Genomic DNA, 19,037 nt, shown 5'->3' with positions numbered 1-19,037 from the left:
TCAAGACAGACAAAAAAAAAAAGAAGAAGAAGGAACTACAAAAGTAGAAGTAAAAAGAAAGTAAAATGACAAAAATAAATAATAACAACATTAAAGATTTAATTTAATTTCAATATTTTACAATTTTCAATTCAGTGCTATTCTTACAAATAAATCACACCTTTGCCTTTCAAGCTTATGAAAGTATACTTAACAAGAATCAATGGCACACATCTTCAACATAATTAATAAGGGGTAAAAAAATGCTCAATTAAGTTAATTCTGAACAAGATTAATTTTTTATAGTGAATTATGATTAAATATTTAAATCCCAAAACCATTTACAAATAAGAATTGACATCCAAATATGAAAGTTTTAAAAGTTTGATAAACAAAAAAACAAATATAAAGATTACTGCAACCATTCAAGGTAGCCAACGATTAAAATTAGTTCCAAAATTAGATAAGTCCAATTTGAAATCTAAGTACACACAAATTTATAAGTAATTTTACTGAATCCAATTATATCTATAAAATTATTTTAGGCCATTTAGGACAGATTGCAAAATCAAAAAAACGGAATTAACTAAATAACTATAAATAGATATAAATTAACCTAAAGACGCACCTGAGTTGTGGTGTCACTGTTTTGCACCATTTCAACATCATCGTCGGAACTGTCATCCACAATCTTAACTTCATCTTCAGAAAAGACAACAACATCATCTGTTTCTTTATCACTTCCATAGAAACTATCACAGTCTTCAAGAACAGGAACATCTAGCTCTTGGGATGTCGAAAAATTTCCTATTAGCTCATATGTTTTTGATACCTGAACCTCTTTTCTTAGCATGACTTCGTCAGCCTGTAACTTTTCAGTTTTATTCACTACTGTAACCTTTGTTTGCTCAGTATGATTAATTTTGTCAGAGATAGTTAAACACACTGGTGTTATATCATTGCTATTAACAACAGTGCCATTATTTTCGGTGGAGTTTGTAACATCAGTTATTTCTATATCAGTCACAGTGTTAGGGTCTATAGTCATTTTAGCTTTCAAATTTTCATTGCTGTTTCGGAGAGCTTCATCAGATGCTAATTTCTGCCTTTTGGCCAAAATTTCTCCAGGAGCAAGATTTTTCCTGTTTTTAGGATCAACAACCCTACGCACAGTAGCGGGTGACCTCTTGTCTTCAGGATCTGTTAAGTCTGATTCATCAGCACCTGAATCTATGATTTCCACAATTTCGACTGACTCGGGTTCAATAACAGTATGCTCTGCATGTTCTAAAGAGGCAACACAAGATTTAGTAATTTCAATCGTTTTTATTTCCACCATCTGACATTTACGTTCAAGGCTACCTGTTTCTTTCTTTTTAAGATCAGAGGTTTTCTCTTTTGAATAATTAGAGGATACTTCTTCCGAAGTTTCAACCTCTTCAGGTATCGTTTGGATATAATCAACATTTTCATATACACTACATCTGTTTGTTTGGTTTACAACACGTGGTACTGATTTCATTTCTACATCTCCATCATCAAAAGCTGGATTAGAAATACCAGATAAATCTTTCTTTTCATTTACATTATCAGCTTGTTCATTAACTTCTGTAACAGATATAGTAGGTATATCCTTTGAAAAATTTTGATCTGATTGGTTACTTTCTGTTTTATCTTCTTTTAAACTTTTATTACTTACAACAGCAACAGTTTTGCCGATTCCCTGAAAACAAATTATCAAAGTGTCTTCTGTCAAATTTTTTTAAAGACTATCAGCTATGAAGTTATTCTTTTTCGTAAACTTAAAAATATTATATTTCCATCACCAACCAATCGCTTTCATCGTTTAGTGCAGCAAGGTGTAAAAATTAATATGCTTTGTGAAGCTATGTTATAATAAGCTATTGTTATTTTTGCAACCTGTCCACCAGCCATAATAAAGCATAACATAACATATCATACAAACAAAGCTTATATAGTAAAAGGAAATTAGGAGAATGCAAGACATTACTGAAGTATTATTGGTAAAGTGAAAGCCAGATGTAAAAAAAAAATAAAAAAGTGCCTATTATTGATTCCATGCTCATGCATTAAAGAAAATACATATTGCAATTAATTTAAGAAAAATTAATAATAAAGGAAATATAAAAAAAATTTAAAATAATATGTTTATGATCACTCATTAATAAAACAAAATTTCAGGTTTGATGTGAAAATTGATACAAGACTTAACATTTTAAAATTTAGCAAAGAAAAATGTACAAAGAAGTGAATGCATTTTTTTTTTTATAATTATAGTGCCATTTGATAAGATGCTATAAGAATTTGTTACACTACTATAACATAATGTATTTCCTTGAATTTTAGGTGTCAACCAATGGAAATCAATCCCATTTACCAGAAATGCAATTTTGTAAATACATTAAAATTATTAAGCAGTCACACAAACATAATAAGTGCTAAAAAAATGTGCAAAACAGAAGGTTGACTCATTTGAACATTCATATGATTCACTCAAGTAATTTATTTCATATAGACTTAACTAATTAGACAGAAACATTCACAAATAACATCACAGAGCTGTATAAATTAAAGCCTTCATAAATCACACATTTCAAATAATGTATCAACATCATTTGTAGGTCTTTCTATTTTTGCATTAGCTTTTATCAATTGTTAAAGACTTATTACATTAATTTTTTTTAATTTATAATTATAGATTTAGGTTTTGATAGGGTTCAATGGCCCTACAATATTGGTAATATCTTCCAATATTTGTGGAAGTTGTTGGTCCTTGATCTTAATAGGACAGTTGAAATGCTCGGATCTGGACCTAGTTGGTAGATCCCTCAGAACCATCTGAGATGCTTTTCTTCCTCTGAAAGACCAAACAAGACTGGAAGTTGAGATTAATGAAAATAAGACCAAATATATTACAATGGGACAGGATACAACAAAGGTGAATTCATTTTAATTTGAGAAGGTGAATGAGACCATTTATGGGATGTGGATCCAGTCATTTTTTATTTTCTTTCACTATCTCCTTATCCTGTTATATGTGGGGTAGCCTCAGTCCATTTCTTATATGTCTTTCTGTTCATACCCATTCTTTGGGATTGATCTAATGAGCAGCCGTGTTCTTTTCCAAGCTTGTTTATACTGTCAGCTGAAAAACTTACATTCCCCTAGGATTTCAATAACAGATCTCACTCCTAACGTGACTTGGATGTTGTTATTTCATACACAGTCCCTTCTTATTTTATCTGCCAAGAATCGCTTTTCCACTGCCATAGTATGACTTGCATATTTCTTAAGCATTATCTAAACTTCTGTTGGATGCAGACATGATAGAAATTAAAAGTAGAATTGCTGCTTCCACCAGATCTTGAAGTGGACTTGAGAGGAATTTCAGTATCAACCTCCTTACCAAAAGAAATAAACTTCTGTATAACAAATAGTCTGCCTAGTACTGACTTATGGCTCTGATATGTGAACCTTTACAAAGAAAAATTAGCTGGGTATGTTAATTTGAGCACGAAATCCTCAGTACTATCTCCGCTGAGGGAGAATGGAGAGAAGAATCACCGACAATGAATTAAAATTCCTCTTAAATGACGTAGACATTGCCAAGACTATACCCCTAGAAAGGCATGTGATGAGAATGGACGATTCACTAAAATAGTCTTGCCTATATGGACCAAGAAGAGTTAATTGACTTAAAATTTGTTGGAAGGACAGTTAGGACCCGAAACTGGAAGGCAGACACTCAAGATCAAGAAATCTGATAGAAGCCAATAGAGGAGACTCTTACACGGCAACAAGTTTTCACTCCGCTGTAAGTAAGATTGTTGGCAGTATACGCAACGGACCTTAGGGTTAATTTAGCTTTATTATTATAATTATTAGAGAGGTTGATATGGATATTTAAATTATGCTATATGTTATGGAACAATAAGCACAATAGTATCCAAGGCATTTACTAATGCTTCTAATACAGCAATATGAAGAAACCCACACCAAAAAATAAGAAATGATTTGTAACTAATTGTTTTTCCAAACTCAAGATGAGTATATTTCTATCAATACCTCAAGCTGTTCAATAGTTTGATTCAAGCGATTCTTTATAGTAGCTAGTTTGTTAAAAGCTTCAGACATTCTCTCCTTGAGAGTGTCAAGATAAGAAGGATCGCAAAACTTAATGAACTGATTGTAGCCATCTTGCACTTTCCCTTGAAGAGTTTCTTGTTTTTTACACTCTTCTATTGTTTCCTGTTTGGGCAGAGTAAAGTCATAAGTGAAAAGGTTCATAAAAGATACCAAATAAAAATGAGTAAAATTATAACTACCTTTACGAATCTTAATTCAGCTTTAATATCGCGATCTGACGCAGGAGTGGCCTCAACTTGGTCTAAATCATTAGTGACAGCTTGAACCCAGCTTTGCAGGCTGTTCAAATCCATATTAAGATCTTGTGATACTTCCAATGCTCTTTCTAAATTACTTTTTGACACAGTAATTTCTTCTCCAAGCTAAAGAATTAATAACAATTAATACAAAGAGTTTATGAAAATAAAAAGATTATGGTTTTGAATATAGTTGTTTTATTGAGAATCGACACTACAAAATAATAGATAGTAATTTAAAAAAATAATATAAATAGAGATAACATTTGTATTTTAGATTTATGTATAAATTAGACTATAACTAAGAAGGGAAAATATAGAAGGATCATTTAGTACTTTATTATATAGCTGCTTGAGAGTATCAAGACGAATGGTGTACTGCTCAGGATCAGGAACACTTTTATCTTCCACCATTTTTCTGCCTGACTTGATGATGTTTTCAACTTCACCTTTCAGATCACTCAACATTTGATAGAACCTCTGCAATGTGCAAATTTAGGTAAAAACTCGCATGATATAACTAAACACATATGAAAATATTATAAATACCATGCAGTGATTCAGTTGCCCTTGTATCGCTTCAGGGTCATCAGAAGCAAGTTCCAATAGACAAGATGCTTCTTCGACACCACGCAGTTCACGAAGAGCCCTACACAAACGTGGTTCAACATTGTTAGCGCATCTCCAATCTTCAAATTTTTCCATCACTTCCATGAACTGATTCTGAAATTATGAGAATTATAATTAAATTTTATAAAATAATTACAGGGTCGATATTAATTATTTCACAGCTATTCCATAAGGTGATTTATTGCAAGATATTAGTAAACCATCAAGAAAAATAAGAATTATTTATTATCAAACAGTAGGAACAATCACAACCATAGTGGGTACTATAAATACTATTTTCTTACAAACATGAGTAACCATGATGTATAATGCAATCCTGATCCTAAATAAACAGTTTATAGTTGTGATAAAAATATAAATTATATACTTTCATATTATACAAATATAAAGTTTTATTGATTGTCCATAAAAATTATTCTTTTTTAATTTTAAGTAATTTTTTGACCAGGACCATCTTATCCATAAATGATTAAATCTTAGAATATACAAACTGTTTCTTACGACAATTATAAATATAATATTTATAAAACCATTTAAACTTAAAAAAAGTGACAATAAAAATTTTAAAAATCATTGCAATAATACATGATCAATAAAACATAAACATAAATACAATTTATAAAAATTAAATGCAATTTGACTATTAATTGAAATAAAAAACTCACTCTTAAAAGAACCATTTGTTCATGGAGACGAGAAGCAGCTTCAACTTTTCCTTCTGCTTCGTAGTATTTTATCTCATCCTCCATGTCCTTTAAAGTGTTTGCTTGTTTGTCAAACTCATCCACCAATCTCTAAAAAAAATGAGCCAAACCATGCATCAACAAGAAAATTGACAAATTTTAAGTCATTAAAAAAATAAACATTTGAATTAATTACTTGTACGTCATCAGGTAAATCGTCAGAGGTCAAGTCATTTTCCATTCTTGAAATAATCTGAGCATGTACATGTGAAAGCCAATCTTGGAATTTGGCAATGTTGGTTTCCGACTGTTGTGCTTCGACTACTGACTTCTCCAAAATATTTGCACGATCTTTAGCCTAGCAACAATTCAAAGCAGGGTAAAATATGTAGGAATTAATGCTTAATGCATTAGCCAGACAAAAAACAAGGAAGCCAGAAACCATATAATTAATAACTCAATTATTAATTAATGCTCAAGAAAAAATTAATAACTCAATGTTAACATAAAAAGAGAGCATGACTATTGCTGTAGAATAGAAAACCTAAATTTGACATGTTGTTAGGCTAGTAAAATTTCACAATCACATTGATTCCTACCTTTGGCCAGTTTCACTAAGTCACTCAATATAAATTAATTTTTTTTTTCAAATACTGCTATACTAGTTATTAGTAAATCTTTTAAAAGCAAGATAAGCCTGCCTCCTAACATGAGATTTTGGGGGCAGGAAGAGATGAATTCCCTTATAATTATTTTTGGTGTTATCATGTTCTAGAGAGATTTTAATCCCTTTTCTATAAATCAACCAATATTCCTTATAACTGAATGTTTTAAAGTTAAGATAAAAAAGGTTTTAGTGGAGGTTAGGAATGGTTGGTTCGGAACAATTCCTTGTTTTGGCCAGTTTTTCAATGATGCTTGATATTTTTTTATTTGTGATTCTTTTTTAAACACCTCATTAGTAGTAAATTTTTAAAAGATGAGATAAGCCTACCTCCTACCATAGGATTTAGGACAGCATTTTCTCCTGTAATTTGAAATACTTTAACCCAACAGAGGTGTTTATTTCTATAAATGCAAGTATTTAAATTTTAGTGTTACTAAGAATATATCAAATGTCAATATTACTTTGAAAATTTAATTTCCTACTTTCTATCTAGACTTCTTTAGCTAAAGAACAATTTTATCCAGTTTGAATTGAAAATGAACAGTAATATAATGGTAATATCTTTTAAGGTAAATATATAAAACAGACATCTGCTATAAATTTAAAATTTTATTTAATTGGGACAAGGAAATAAAGCAATCCATAAGAGTGAAAAAAAATTTTAAGCAAATTATTATTTTTGAAAAAGCCTCATTATTGCATAAATAAAAATAAAAACAAATATTATTCAAGAATGATACCTCTTGACAGAGATGATTCCACCTGGTCACGACTGACTTCATGTCATTTTGTATACTTGATTCCATTACATGATCTTTGACCAGAATTTGACCGAATTCTTCTATTCTGTCTACTCTCGATTCTGAATGGTTACGGACAAAATTTTCCAAGTCCTAAATAAACAGATATGAATTCATTATTTCAAGTTAATAAATAATATTTTCAAAAGGAACAGGGGAGTCAGTAACTTACATCTAAATCTTGAGAAATTTCTTCAGCATCAGCAGCTGATTTCGGAGACTTTCTAAGTCTTTTTTCCAGTTTATCTAACCATACAGTTTCTTGAGACACCAAAGCTATACAGAAAAAAAATTGTTATTATTATTGTTATAGAATAGTTGGCTGAAATAGTTTGATGACTACTTGAGTTTTTTCTTTGACAGCACTTGGACTTTATAATAATAATTAAAAAAAATTAATAGTTTAAAGAGGCAACTCTCGAAAACTCAAATTCAAGAGGCATGAAACAGAACAATGGGTTTTATTGCTCTTCATTCAAATATCACTCTTAGTTCTTTTTAAAAATAGTTTTGAGAACAAGAGGTTAGCTTTTTTTTCATTTTAAGTTATAGAGATGAAATTCTTATCAATGGTACTGAGTAAAATGAAAAGATTTTGAGATATGGAAGTAAAACATGAATAAATTTTAATATATCCATTACCTCCAGAGGTTTGATAGTGCTATAGAAAACACAAGACGGGAATGACACAAGCAATTGGGAAAGACTCATGAGTAAATTGACTTGTCTTGGCACTATTAACTTAACAATGTTAGGTTTGAAAATATTCAGAACAATAAGTGAACTTTCACACACACAATTTTTTATTTATTTTAATTAATGAGGTTGGCTGTTAGGAAATTTAGAAAAAAAATTATGTTATTAAAGAATCAAGGTTAACAAGAATCAACAATACAATAAATGAAATATTAGGATAAAAATAAAACCTCTAAACTCTCCATATTTGTGTGAAGCGTCTTGTAATATGTTGTGTTTTTCAAATATTTCATTTGTAACTTCCATCCATAAATCACTGAGTTCTTTAAGATCTGATTTAAGGTGTTCTGCACATGGATGCGTTTCCAGTTCATTGATCAAATCATTGCCTTGAAAGAACAGAAAATATTTAAAATAATGAAAAACAAAGATTGACTAAAGTTACTAATTTACACTCATAACTTTACCTTTATTGTATAAAAGCCTGTACTCGCAACTCTTCCTATCAACTTCATCCTTCAATCCTTGATACTTGGCCTTCAGTTTGAACAGTTCGACAGAATTATTGATGAATATTTCTCCAACGTTGCATTTGCCCTGGATTGACAACACCCATTCCTTCATCTCTTCTACACTGGTCAGTATCTACAAGCATCATAGCATAAAGATAGATAATTAATCATACACATCAGGACTATCTTCATAGTATAATGATTGTACCTCTGACTATGGACCATAATAGCACAGGTTATTAGATTCCTTTAAAGAATGTTCAACAGGGGATCAGGGTAAGAAGTAGTTTCACCAAGCATTGTGAGAAAAATATAATAGCTTATATTTGCATAAAGAATTAGAGTATTGGCCACAAATACTGACACATTGATTAAGTAGGTATCGTAAATAAAAAAAAGTTTTATAACCTTTTTTTTTGCAAAAATATTTCTGAACCTTTTTTTGTTGTTCCTAGTGGCACTGGTAAGAATTTGATCAACATTCATGGTATAATTTTTCATAAAAGATGATCAAATGATTGATGTTTTGTTAGAATTTTTTTAGAAGAATTCACATGTCTTTTATAAATTAAAAAAAAATTGAAACAATGTTTTTGAATAAAAAATATATTGAAAAACTATTCTTAAGTAGATCCTTGAAATAAGTTGATCAGTACTCGTAATATCCTCAAGTAAGAGAATACTACAGGTTTATATTACAGAGGCTTACTGAATCATTTGATCCTTTGAATTACTGAATCATTTGATCCACCGCACTACTGAATCATTTGATCCTTCAAATTACTGAACGATTTGATTTATGCAAACTAACACATTTTTTTAATAACACACACACACACACTCACAGAAATAAATCCAATGTTTCTCCTTAAATATAGGTTTATTAGTTTTTTTAAAATAGTATTAAAATAATAATTACACTATTCAGAGCTTCTTTTTCATTAGGAGATAATTCAGGGACAGTGTTCATCTCTTGCTCTATTGATTCTGAAGCAGACACTTCCATCGCAATACCATTTGTTTTAGGTTCAACTGTGTCCACCTGCATTCTATTTTTTTCACTAATTGAAGAAGATAGTTTTCTTTCTTCATTTTCGAGTCTATAAAATAAAAAGTAACGAATAATATACATAAATAAAGGGGGGGGGGGAAACAGCAGACATGCTATCACAAAAATCACTATAAATTTTGATTATTTATTCAAAGTTAGATAAATAAATTTTTTATGAAAAATAAGATAGTTTCTTTATAACTTTAAAACAGCAATGATTTTTTATCACAAACATTAATGTGAGTTTATACATAATCATACTAACATATCATAAATGGTGAAAAAAAGAAGATCTCAGAAGCAAGATAAAATAAAGATTACTCATTCAAAAACTTCTCATTCCTATTTATTTCTTTAATAGTAATCTATACATCAATACTTAATGTAGACTTTGTTCAACAAATTATTGAAAACAATACTAAAGGATTGACAGCATGTTTGCCATCAGATATATTAAAAATGACAGAAATCATACATTTTAATACTTGTATACAAAAATCTAACATTATTCAAATTATTCACTTTAGTACGGAAACTGTTGAGCATGTTGTCACGACATTTGAATCTGAAATCTGTGTCACCATAGGAAAAGATTCCCCTAAGCTGATCAGTAAAGATAACTATTCATACATCCGTAGATGGGTGTATGAGGGAATAATCAGGACAAATCATTTTCACCTTTTTTAATGAAAACTGAATGAAAAGAAGATAAAAGGGAAAAATTATTAAAAAAGGAGAATTTTAAGATGAAAATTGTTTAAATCGCATATCAAAACATGTATTGCAGAAAAGCAAGGGAAGAGGAAAAATAAAAAATAATTATTCATACAGGTTTTTTTTCTTCCTCACTATCAAAAACAGGGAAGTTTTGTATTCATGAAGAAAGTGAAGAAATGTTTTGTGCTCAGAATTGAGAATTTCAATTTCCATTTTACATTTTAGACATCAACGAAGAAATTTGATTCTTTATCAATCAGTCTGTCTCTGTGTGGTCAAATTTCATTTGAATATTACAGGATTTACGTGGTCCCATAACAATTTGATCAAATTCTACCCTCTAATTTGGCAAAAACATATGCAAATATATTTTGTTTTTGACAGACCTATACATAGAAAATGGCTCATCCCATTTTTCTAAAGTTGGAAGCAAAATTAAGGATTAATGTAAAAATAGTTTAGTATTTATTTCATCATGCTCCTTTCACTTGCATACAAAGAAACAGATTTCTTATGACATATCTAAAATTCAAAATGGCTTATACGATTTTGCTTAAAGTTGGAAGAAAGTTGTGGACTGGTAAGCAAATGGTCCAGTACTGATTTCATCAAAATCTATAAACTTTTTTTTTAAGTTTCCATAATATCCCAAGATAAATAGTTAAAACATTAAATTAATTTTTTTAAAAATAGTTTGCATTTGTTTTTCCAAGATACTCAATAGAAGTAGTGAAGAAATTATATTAGGGTGTCCCATAAGTTTTTTCTGTGCTACGTTATAAATGACCTCGAGCCAGCTATGTTTGAAACATGCAGGTTTATCTATTATTCATTTATGGCATTGATTTTAGTCATATCACAGCTCTTTCAAAGTAGGTTTCATTGGTGATAAAGTCGCTTTTAAAATCTTTTTCTATACTGTTCAATATAGATAAAAAGAAGCATTTGAGGCATATTATGCATATTGCTTTAAAACATGTAGTAGTGCAAATGATACTGCAGACAAGATTTGCACCGTTTATGGAAGTATACGATTAGCACCGCCTACAATTGGTTTAAGAAATTTAGAGCTGGCAATTTCGATTTAAAAGATGAAGACCATGCGGCCACCCAGCTACAACAGATATGGACTTCATCAAGAGTGTCATCACTGAAAATCTGTGATATAGTGTGCATGAGATACTAAATGCACTAATATTCCCAGGAGAACAGTATATGATCATTTAATCAAGATGGGATATCTGAATCGGTATGAAGTTTGTGTGTATGTTATGTTGGCTGTAAGACAGAAACTCTGTACTCCCAAGTTCTTGCCCTATCCAACTATAACTTGTTTCTCTTGTTAAAAAATTCTATCCATGATAAATGTCAAAAATCAGAAAGTAAATAAAAATGCACCACCATGAATATTTTACAAGTAAATCTCAACAATTTTGGAAAGAGGACATAATAAGGCTTCCTTAGAGATAGAAGAAGCTAATAGAGCAAATCAGTTCTTATATAACACATTAAATCAATTTTAAATAACAGAAATCATTTATTGATTTTTCATTAAAAAAAAAAAAATGAAAAAACTTGAGGGACATCCTTATATTAATCTACTTGAGAGAAATTTTTCATTTTGAATTGAAATAATTAAATTATTGTTTAATTTTATTTTATTTTTTTTTAATGAGAAATATTTCCGAATACATTAAGGTTCTGTGGCTCCCAAAAAATTTAAACATCATTTTTTTTTTTTTATTTTAAACTTCTTACAAATAAATAAATATCTACATGAATCACTTACTTTTCAATCATATCACTTATCAAACTTGAAAATTGGAATGATTTTTCTCTAAGAGAATGAGTTTCTTCACAAGGTCTCTTATTGGCGATTTCTGTAGATGTCTCGCACAATCTTCGAGTTTCCTTTTCTTTTTCTCTCAAAGATCGTAACATTTCCTGTCGGCAATTATTAATAACGTATTATTTCTTCCAGAAGAGAAAAAAAAACATAAAATATATATCAAAATAGCACAAAATAATAAATATAAAAACACACATACAAAATGATTAACTTACATTGCACTCATCCAAATTGAGTGTGTCAGTGTTAAGGGAGTTTGAAATTGCAGTTAGGTCGTGCTCAACTCTACGTAATTGTGCCCCTAGTTCTTGTATTTCATGTGTTTGTTCTACTGGGGTTTGCCAAGCATGGGTGCTTTCAACAAGGGGTGGTTTGTCAGATACTCCAGGAGTCAAACTAATTTCAAATCCTGAACTCGATATCTGGTAAACAATTTGTTTGCTTATTAATAATTCTAAACTTTTCCTTCTATTTAAAAAATGAAAAAAAAAATTATAATGAAATGGTCCATTAACAATTAATCATTCCTTTTATAGAAACTATTAAAACTTTACTGTGATAGCAGTTAAACAATTAACTAATGAAAATATATACGTTTCATAATAGTGACACAAATAATGAATATTTCTAAAAAATAATTTCTTCCAGAAGTTCAAACTTTTAAGAGAAGGAAATCTAAAAAAAAACTTGTGACGACAAGGAGCAAAACTTTTGGATGCCAATAAAAGATTAGATAAATTAATAACATTATTATAGTTTCATTAATGTTGCCTCAAAGAGGTTAAAAGAAATTTAACTATTCCCATTAAAATAAAGAAATAGTTATCATCTTTGTCATACAAGCAATAAAGTCAGTATTGCCAAATGCAGTTTCCTTAGAATATTAAATATTAAAAAGTAAACTTTTTTTTTTTACATAGGTAATTTCTTGGAAAGTAAGTCTTAAATAAAATCTATAATTGCCAACGATATAATTTTCCAGATGATTAGACCATTCCATTTACAGGTGCACCATGCTTAATTACTAACTAATAAGCATGACTAGACCATGCATTTACGGTGTCTGTAAATCACAAAAGATGATGAGCTTACCCTGTGGGCCTGAACATCCATGATCATTGTCAAAGCATCCCAGCTGTCAGAGACAGTTTCCCATCGAGACAAATAGTCTTTTGCCCCATCAGGGTCGATCGCCGACAGCTCTTGAATATTATCATGAAGGCTCATCAGTTTGTTATACTTAATGTCCATGTTATGTTTTAAAATCTGTAAAAAAAATATATATTCAAATTTTGAACAAAGGGTTGGCACAAGATGAAAAAGAATTATAATTGACAAAAGATTAGTGGTAAAAAAATTAAATCAACAATGAATCATTACATAATACTGTAACAAGAGGGAGGCCTTACTAGGTCTACCTCTTTTATGACATTTAGAAAACCATGAAATAAATGTTACAGGAGTTAAATGACTTAGCCAAAGTTATTTAATACCAAATTTTTAAATACTGGAAGATTGTTTAACAAAGTAGACCATCATTTATAAATACAGCAAATTTTGAAATAATTTTTTTTCTACTCAGATTTATAGTATACACAATTACAGAATTAAATTAAATACCTGAAGATGCTTGATTCTTTCTAAAATTTCCCCAATTTCAGAGACTGGATGGGCTTCCATATTCTTCAGCATTTCTTCTTGTTGACTGATCCATGATTCAAGTGAGGTCAAACTGTGATCGAGCTCAAAAATTTTATTAGTCATTGTCTGGAGTTTTGCACCTCTCTCTTCAGCCCATTGGCATATGTGAGCCCACCTTTCTGCCAAAGCAGCAAGTTGATCTTCTATTTGTGAATGAGCTAAAAAAAAATATATATACTTAATTCTGATCAATTATGAGTATTATCTTGTATCGAGCCTTTCTGTATTGGATTTATAAAAACACACGTACATTTAACTAATAAATTAAACTAAAAAAATTCAAACAAAAAAAGCTTTATTAAATTTCATTAATGATTCAAAACTTACTTTCAGCTGAATTGTCATCAACAACAACTACAAATTGAGAGAGTGCATCAACAACACTTTGCTGTTTCTTAATGTCTTGTTGTAGCTGGTTATGAGTTTCCATTTGCTCTTTTAGGGAAATTATATTCGTTCCTACTTCTGACATTCTGGATATACGATCCTCTATTTGAGTCATCCATTGCCTCAAAGAATTCACTTTCTCATCTTGAAGTGAACCAACTGCATCATAAATTCTAAAAAAAAAAAAAAATAAATAATAATAATAATACAAATTGCAAAAGTAAAAATTTATCACTATTATGATATTTACAATTAAAATTCATTAATTAAAAACAAACTGAAAATTCAGTTGGACAAATGAAATATTTTTTTTTGTTATGAAATTAGATTTAAAAAGTAATTTTCTAGTTAATATAATACTATAATTAGTTGAATGTCAAAGTTGCGAATTGTTTGCAAGAAACATCTGAATTTTTCATGTAACATAGTTCATACACATTTTTTAAAAAATTAACACATTGTTTTATGTCGTCCACTTATAATACAGCAACACAAACCTGGATTGCTTTTGTATTGCATTAACACGAAGGGTTTCCCATCTAGAATTCAAAAGTTTCATCTGAATTCGAACTTCTTCTTCTTCATCCCTCGTTAATCCTCCCTCATTAAGCATCCGTACTCCTTCCTCTAATACTGCGCCGACACCTTCTCTATGTCGATATAGGTCGTTGATAAATGCCTAAAAACAACAAAAAAAATTAGTAAGCAATGATGAAAAAAAAAAACCGGCTTGAAAAACAACTTTAAGGACAGTCATTTCTCTAATCCCATTAAATTTTTTTAAAGGAAAATAAGCTAATCAAAAATAAATAAAAAAATAAATAAAAAATTAAGTAAATGGCGTTAGTGTTGATTCAATGTCAGAGTATACTGCTAAGTGCAGATGAACATCATCTTCATTTTTCTTCCTCAAGAAGAAATGATGGCTTAAAGGATCTTATCATGTCAAAATTAATTAAAGGTACCAGTTTGGTTTATTAGAAAAATTTATAAATTATGAAGAATTATTAATCTAAATCTAATTTTGATGTAATAAACATTTTTCTTGTCAACACTGAAATCAGCAATTAATGAAATATTAAAATAAATGAAATCATTTTATAATATAATTCTACCTCATGCTCATTAAACTGCAATTTGACTTCTTCTAGAGTCTCAGCTATAGGTTGGTCCATGTTCAAGCGGTCCTCTGCTTCCAAAAGCCAAGTCAAAACTTCTTCAAGAGCAACTTGATACCCTCCAAGCTCAACAGAGACATTAGTAGCTATACTCAATGGTCTACTGTTACTGTTATCACACTGAAACATTTGAACATTAATTTAAAACATTTTATAATATAAATTTGAAATTCAATTAAATCCCATATGAGTTAGTGTGTATTTAATTAATTATAGGACATAAAACAAAATGATTCAATACATTTTTCTATTGTGGTCTCAATGCATGCAATACAAAAATGAAATAAAGATCTAATTTTTGAGTTAAATGGGAGTTCAGAGATTAAAATTAATATTAAAATTCATTATTGCTTGCTATCCAATTAAACTATTTGAAGTTGATTAATAATGAAATATATTCATTTACATTAATAACGCCTTAATAAATAAAATCAACCATTGAAAATTAAAAATCATTATTCATACCATCTCCTTCAAATTCGATAATGTATGTATATAATTATGATTGTCTGTTACAGTAATAAAATTATAAACAAAACAGATATTGTTATTGGTCCAGTAGCAACAACAATCCTTGTATATACAACCCCCCATTAGACACTGAGCACACAATATCAGACATTCCAAATATTGATAACAAAATCCTCTCCCATTTAAACATGTTTTATCAAGATTACCAATATTTCATATAATCATGATAAAAATAAATAATTCCAACAAACCTCCATTTGGTGGCCCTCTGCAGAATCGCTCCCAGAAGCAGAATGTGGCAATGATTGAAATAAGCACATCACATACATCATTATCGACTTTTTGTCAGGTACAGAGGTATTGACATCTGAAAAATAAATTTATAATAATAAACAGGTAAAACCATAAAACTCTAAAATAAATTATTTAAAAAACAAAATATAATATTTAATTTGACATTTTATAGAAAATTAAAAAGAACATTCACAATACAGATAAATTTTTGAAAAAATAATAATAAAAGTACCTTCATATAAGATAAATTAAAACTTATATAAAAAATGAAACATTGATACACAGACTGACCTTCAACATCAAGAAGCCTTTCTATGTTAAGAAATTCTTGGGCAATTTTAAAAGCGTGATTAAGTCTTGCGTTTGGTTGTCGTCTTGCTACGTTAGCATAGTCGAAAAGTTCTGGTCGAAAGTTGTGAATGAGTGCATTAAATGCTAACCCATCAGACCAAGATGTAGTAAAGTTATTTATTTCTACATTGTATTTCTGTAAAACAAAAATAAAATAAACATTTCTACATTGTATTTAAAAAAAAAATTAAATTAAACATTTTAAAAAAATACTAAAATGCTATAGATTGTTGAAAGTGTGATGATAACAAATACAAATAAATAAAAAATTTATTTCCAAATTGTAATAACTTTTCAGAGAAACCAGAGCCATGACCATTGAAAATAATAATTGAATTCTTTTAAATATATTTAATGAATTATATCTTCTACTAATTGAAGAATTAAATCTAATAATCACTGAGCTATGAGAACAGGAAAAAATATTGATATGTTGACTCTTTTGAAATACTTTTAATTTATTAAATTCTCTTTATATTCCAGGATGAAATATTGTTGAGGAAAAATCTTAGTACAAGCCTAGGGGAATAATGGAGACACAGAAAGAAGAATAGAGAATTAGTACAACAAGTTAGTGGATCTGAACACTACAATTTTAATTAGATTACATAATTACCACCTACTCCAAAAGATAAAAGTATATATATCTATGCTTTTTTGTATATTATGTATTTTTTGTATACTTTATATATTATGTGTTTGGTTTTTTTTATATATGTTATGTATTTCTATCTATCTATTTTATACATATATATGTATTTTTTTTTCATTTATATAATTGAACACTGGGTATGTACATGAGTGGGGTGTTGGCGTTGATGACCAGTGGGTTTTACGCCTTAATTTCTTAATAAACAAACAAACAAAAGATAAAAGTTCACCAAAAAGGAAAAAAATAAAACATGCCATCTTTATATTCATAGGAAGTTTGATTAATTTTTTCAAATTTTAATGACAAATATTTATATATCACAGAAAAATAGTAGAGATTTATAAAAATGAGTATTTATTTCTGTCCAGGTGAAATTATTGAACCTTATATACAGAACTTTTTAAAGAAATATACGGTTTGTTGGGGATGAATTCAATGTTGCATTTGTAACAAATATCTGATAACAGCATGTCAATCAAAAATATCATCAATTTTGTAATTTTCAAAAATTTCTTTTGCCTTTTTAAAATGTCACATAACAAATTTACAAAATGTTTCAATGGTGACAATAAAATGAAGATGCAGTTTTTTGTCTCAACAGAGAATACAAAATATTTATGTATAATATCAGCGATTATTTTTTACTTTGCAAGAATATTCAAATAAAATAATACTTAACTCCATTTACTTGTTACTTTTTTTTAAATTAAAAACAAAATTCAAGAACATACAACTGAATTAGTTGATAGAAATTTTACAACTTCTAATCAGCAAATTGAAGGTTATCTCTAAAGTTGTAACTCAGTACAAAAAAAAAAAAAAAACACAAGTATTCACAATGATTATCCAGTTATTTGCTTATAAGCAAAAGAACAAGAAGACAGAAACGAAAAGGAAATAATTTCTTTAGTAAAAATATCCTTTGTTGAATTTATGTTATGTCCGTAATTAGGTGTTGTATCTCTTTATTGTCGATTTGGTAAGATCATTATGTTATATTCCCATTGATACTCAAAGCCAACAATAGAGCCATTAAACCCCCCATAACTTAAATCTCTGTAAAGATATGACTACATATGCCAGTCTTTTATGGGACAATGGGGTTCGATAATTCATTCTAGTTTCAAAACTTCACTGATCCCCAACACCATTTATTTCTTATTTATTTATGCTAATATTTACGTTTTAATTTTTTTTTTATTCGATACCATATTAGTGACAGCAAGTCCAAAAATTCGAATACTAATTCAACTGTTATTTATTTATTTAGTCCCGAAATGTTGTTATTATATCAGGGTATGTGCACATAAAAATAAAAATATATATACATGTATGTTTGATTAGTATGATTTAATAACAATAGGACAACTTATTTAAAAGGCTTGGGGCAAAAATGTGATTTTGTGAAAAATGTTCTTATGTTCTTTTGTAAAGATATTTATTGTGTTAGTGTGTCAAGCAATATAATTCAAACATATTTAACTACAATATTATGAAATATGAACTAAATAAAATATTAAAACAGAGGTATTGATAGCTTAGCATGTTGAGTGAGTTTCTCAGAGTACCTAACCTAGAAATTGTGGGTTCGATTTCAATCAAAGTCAGTCAGTTAGGTCATCGATAAAAGACTTAAGAAAAAAAAAAAATATATATATATATAAGTTACAGCCTCAGTCAGCTGTTACTTCGATGTCAGCTGACTGAGGAGATCAGCTGATCGCATGTATAAAGAGATGTACTGAACCCAATAAAGATAGTCAACAGGAGGAGGCCCCCTCACCTCCGGACTCAAAATAGCTCCTGAACGGATAGCTCATATGTAAAATTAAATATTACAGGTAACCTTAAAATACCAAAGGTAGTAAAAGGTAAGACACAACACGAATTACTTTTCTTTCTTACACAGTAATGCACTACTAATTCACATTTTATCTCTTTTTTAGAGGGTTCGGAAAAAAAAAAAAAAAAGATAGTGTTTTACAGCAGTTCAAGCGAGTTAGATCTTATTCCTTC

At 29.2% G+C, this 19,037-nt stretch overlaps 1 protein-coding gene across 9 annotated transcripts in view; it reads right to left on the bottom strand.

The window, feature by feature from the left end:
• Positions 1 to 19,037, bottom strand: part of LOC106682966 (dystrophin) — a 616,519-nt gene that overhangs the window by 272,928 nt on the left and 324,554 nt on the right. For 8 of the 9 annotated variants that reach the window (XM_067049744.1, XM_067049742.1, XM_067049748.1 and 5 more), the window contains 21 exons: positions 16,310 to 16,505; positions 15,976 to 16,091; positions 15,191 to 15,373; positions 14,573 to 14,754; positions 14,016 to 14,248; positions 13,608 to 13,846; positions 13,080 to 13,253; positions 12,203 to 12,409; positions 11,928 to 12,082; positions 9,290 to 9,470; positions 8,326 to 8,503; positions 8,089 to 8,247; positions 7,335 to 7,438; positions 7,103 to 7,255; positions 5,892 to 6,053; positions 5,678 to 5,806; positions 4,932 to 5,105; positions 4,719 to 4,862; positions 4,326 to 4,508; positions 4,066 to 4,248; positions 608 to 1,702 (listed from right to left, as the gene is read on the bottom strand). In XM_067049744.1, the coding sequence (XP_066905845.1) occupies positions 608 to 1,702; positions 4,066 to 4,248; positions 4,326 to 4,508; positions 4,719 to 4,862; positions 4,932 to 5,105; positions 5,678 to 5,806; positions 5,892 to 6,053; positions 7,103 to 7,255; positions 7,335 to 7,438; positions 8,089 to 8,247; positions 8,326 to 8,503; positions 9,290 to 9,470; positions 11,928 to 12,082; positions 12,203 to 12,409; positions 13,080 to 13,253; positions 13,608 to 13,846; positions 14,016 to 14,248; positions 14,573 to 14,754; positions 15,191 to 15,373; positions 15,976 to 16,091; positions 16,310 to 16,505 (4,530 nt within the window). The remainder of the gene's footprint in view (positions 1 to 607; positions 1,703 to 4,065; positions 4,249 to 4,325; positions 4,509 to 4,718; positions 4,863 to 4,931; positions 5,106 to 5,677; positions 5,807 to 5,891; positions 6,054 to 7,102; positions 7,256 to 7,334; positions 7,439 to 8,088; positions 8,248 to 8,325; positions 8,504 to 9,289; positions 9,471 to 11,927; positions 12,083 to 12,202; positions 12,410 to 13,079; positions 13,254 to 13,607; positions 13,847 to 14,015; positions 14,249 to 14,572; positions 14,755 to 15,190; positions 15,374 to 15,975; positions 16,092 to 16,309; positions 16,506 to 19,037) is intronic. The other variant, XM_067049750.1, reaches the window with a different exon arrangement.

Source organism: Halyomorpha halys, unplaced genomic scaffold (assembly GCF_000696795.3).
Source record: "Halyomorpha halys isolate HHAL.00 unplaced genomic scaffold, Hhal_1.1 Scaffold455.1, whole genome shotgun sequence".
Classification (NCBI taxonomy): Eukaryota; Metazoa; Arthropoda; class Insecta; order Hemiptera; family Pentatomidae; genus Halyomorpha; species Halyomorpha halys.
The sequence above is the reverse complement of the archived record's forward strand: the minus strand, read 5'-3'. Positions and strand labels throughout refer to the sequence as shown.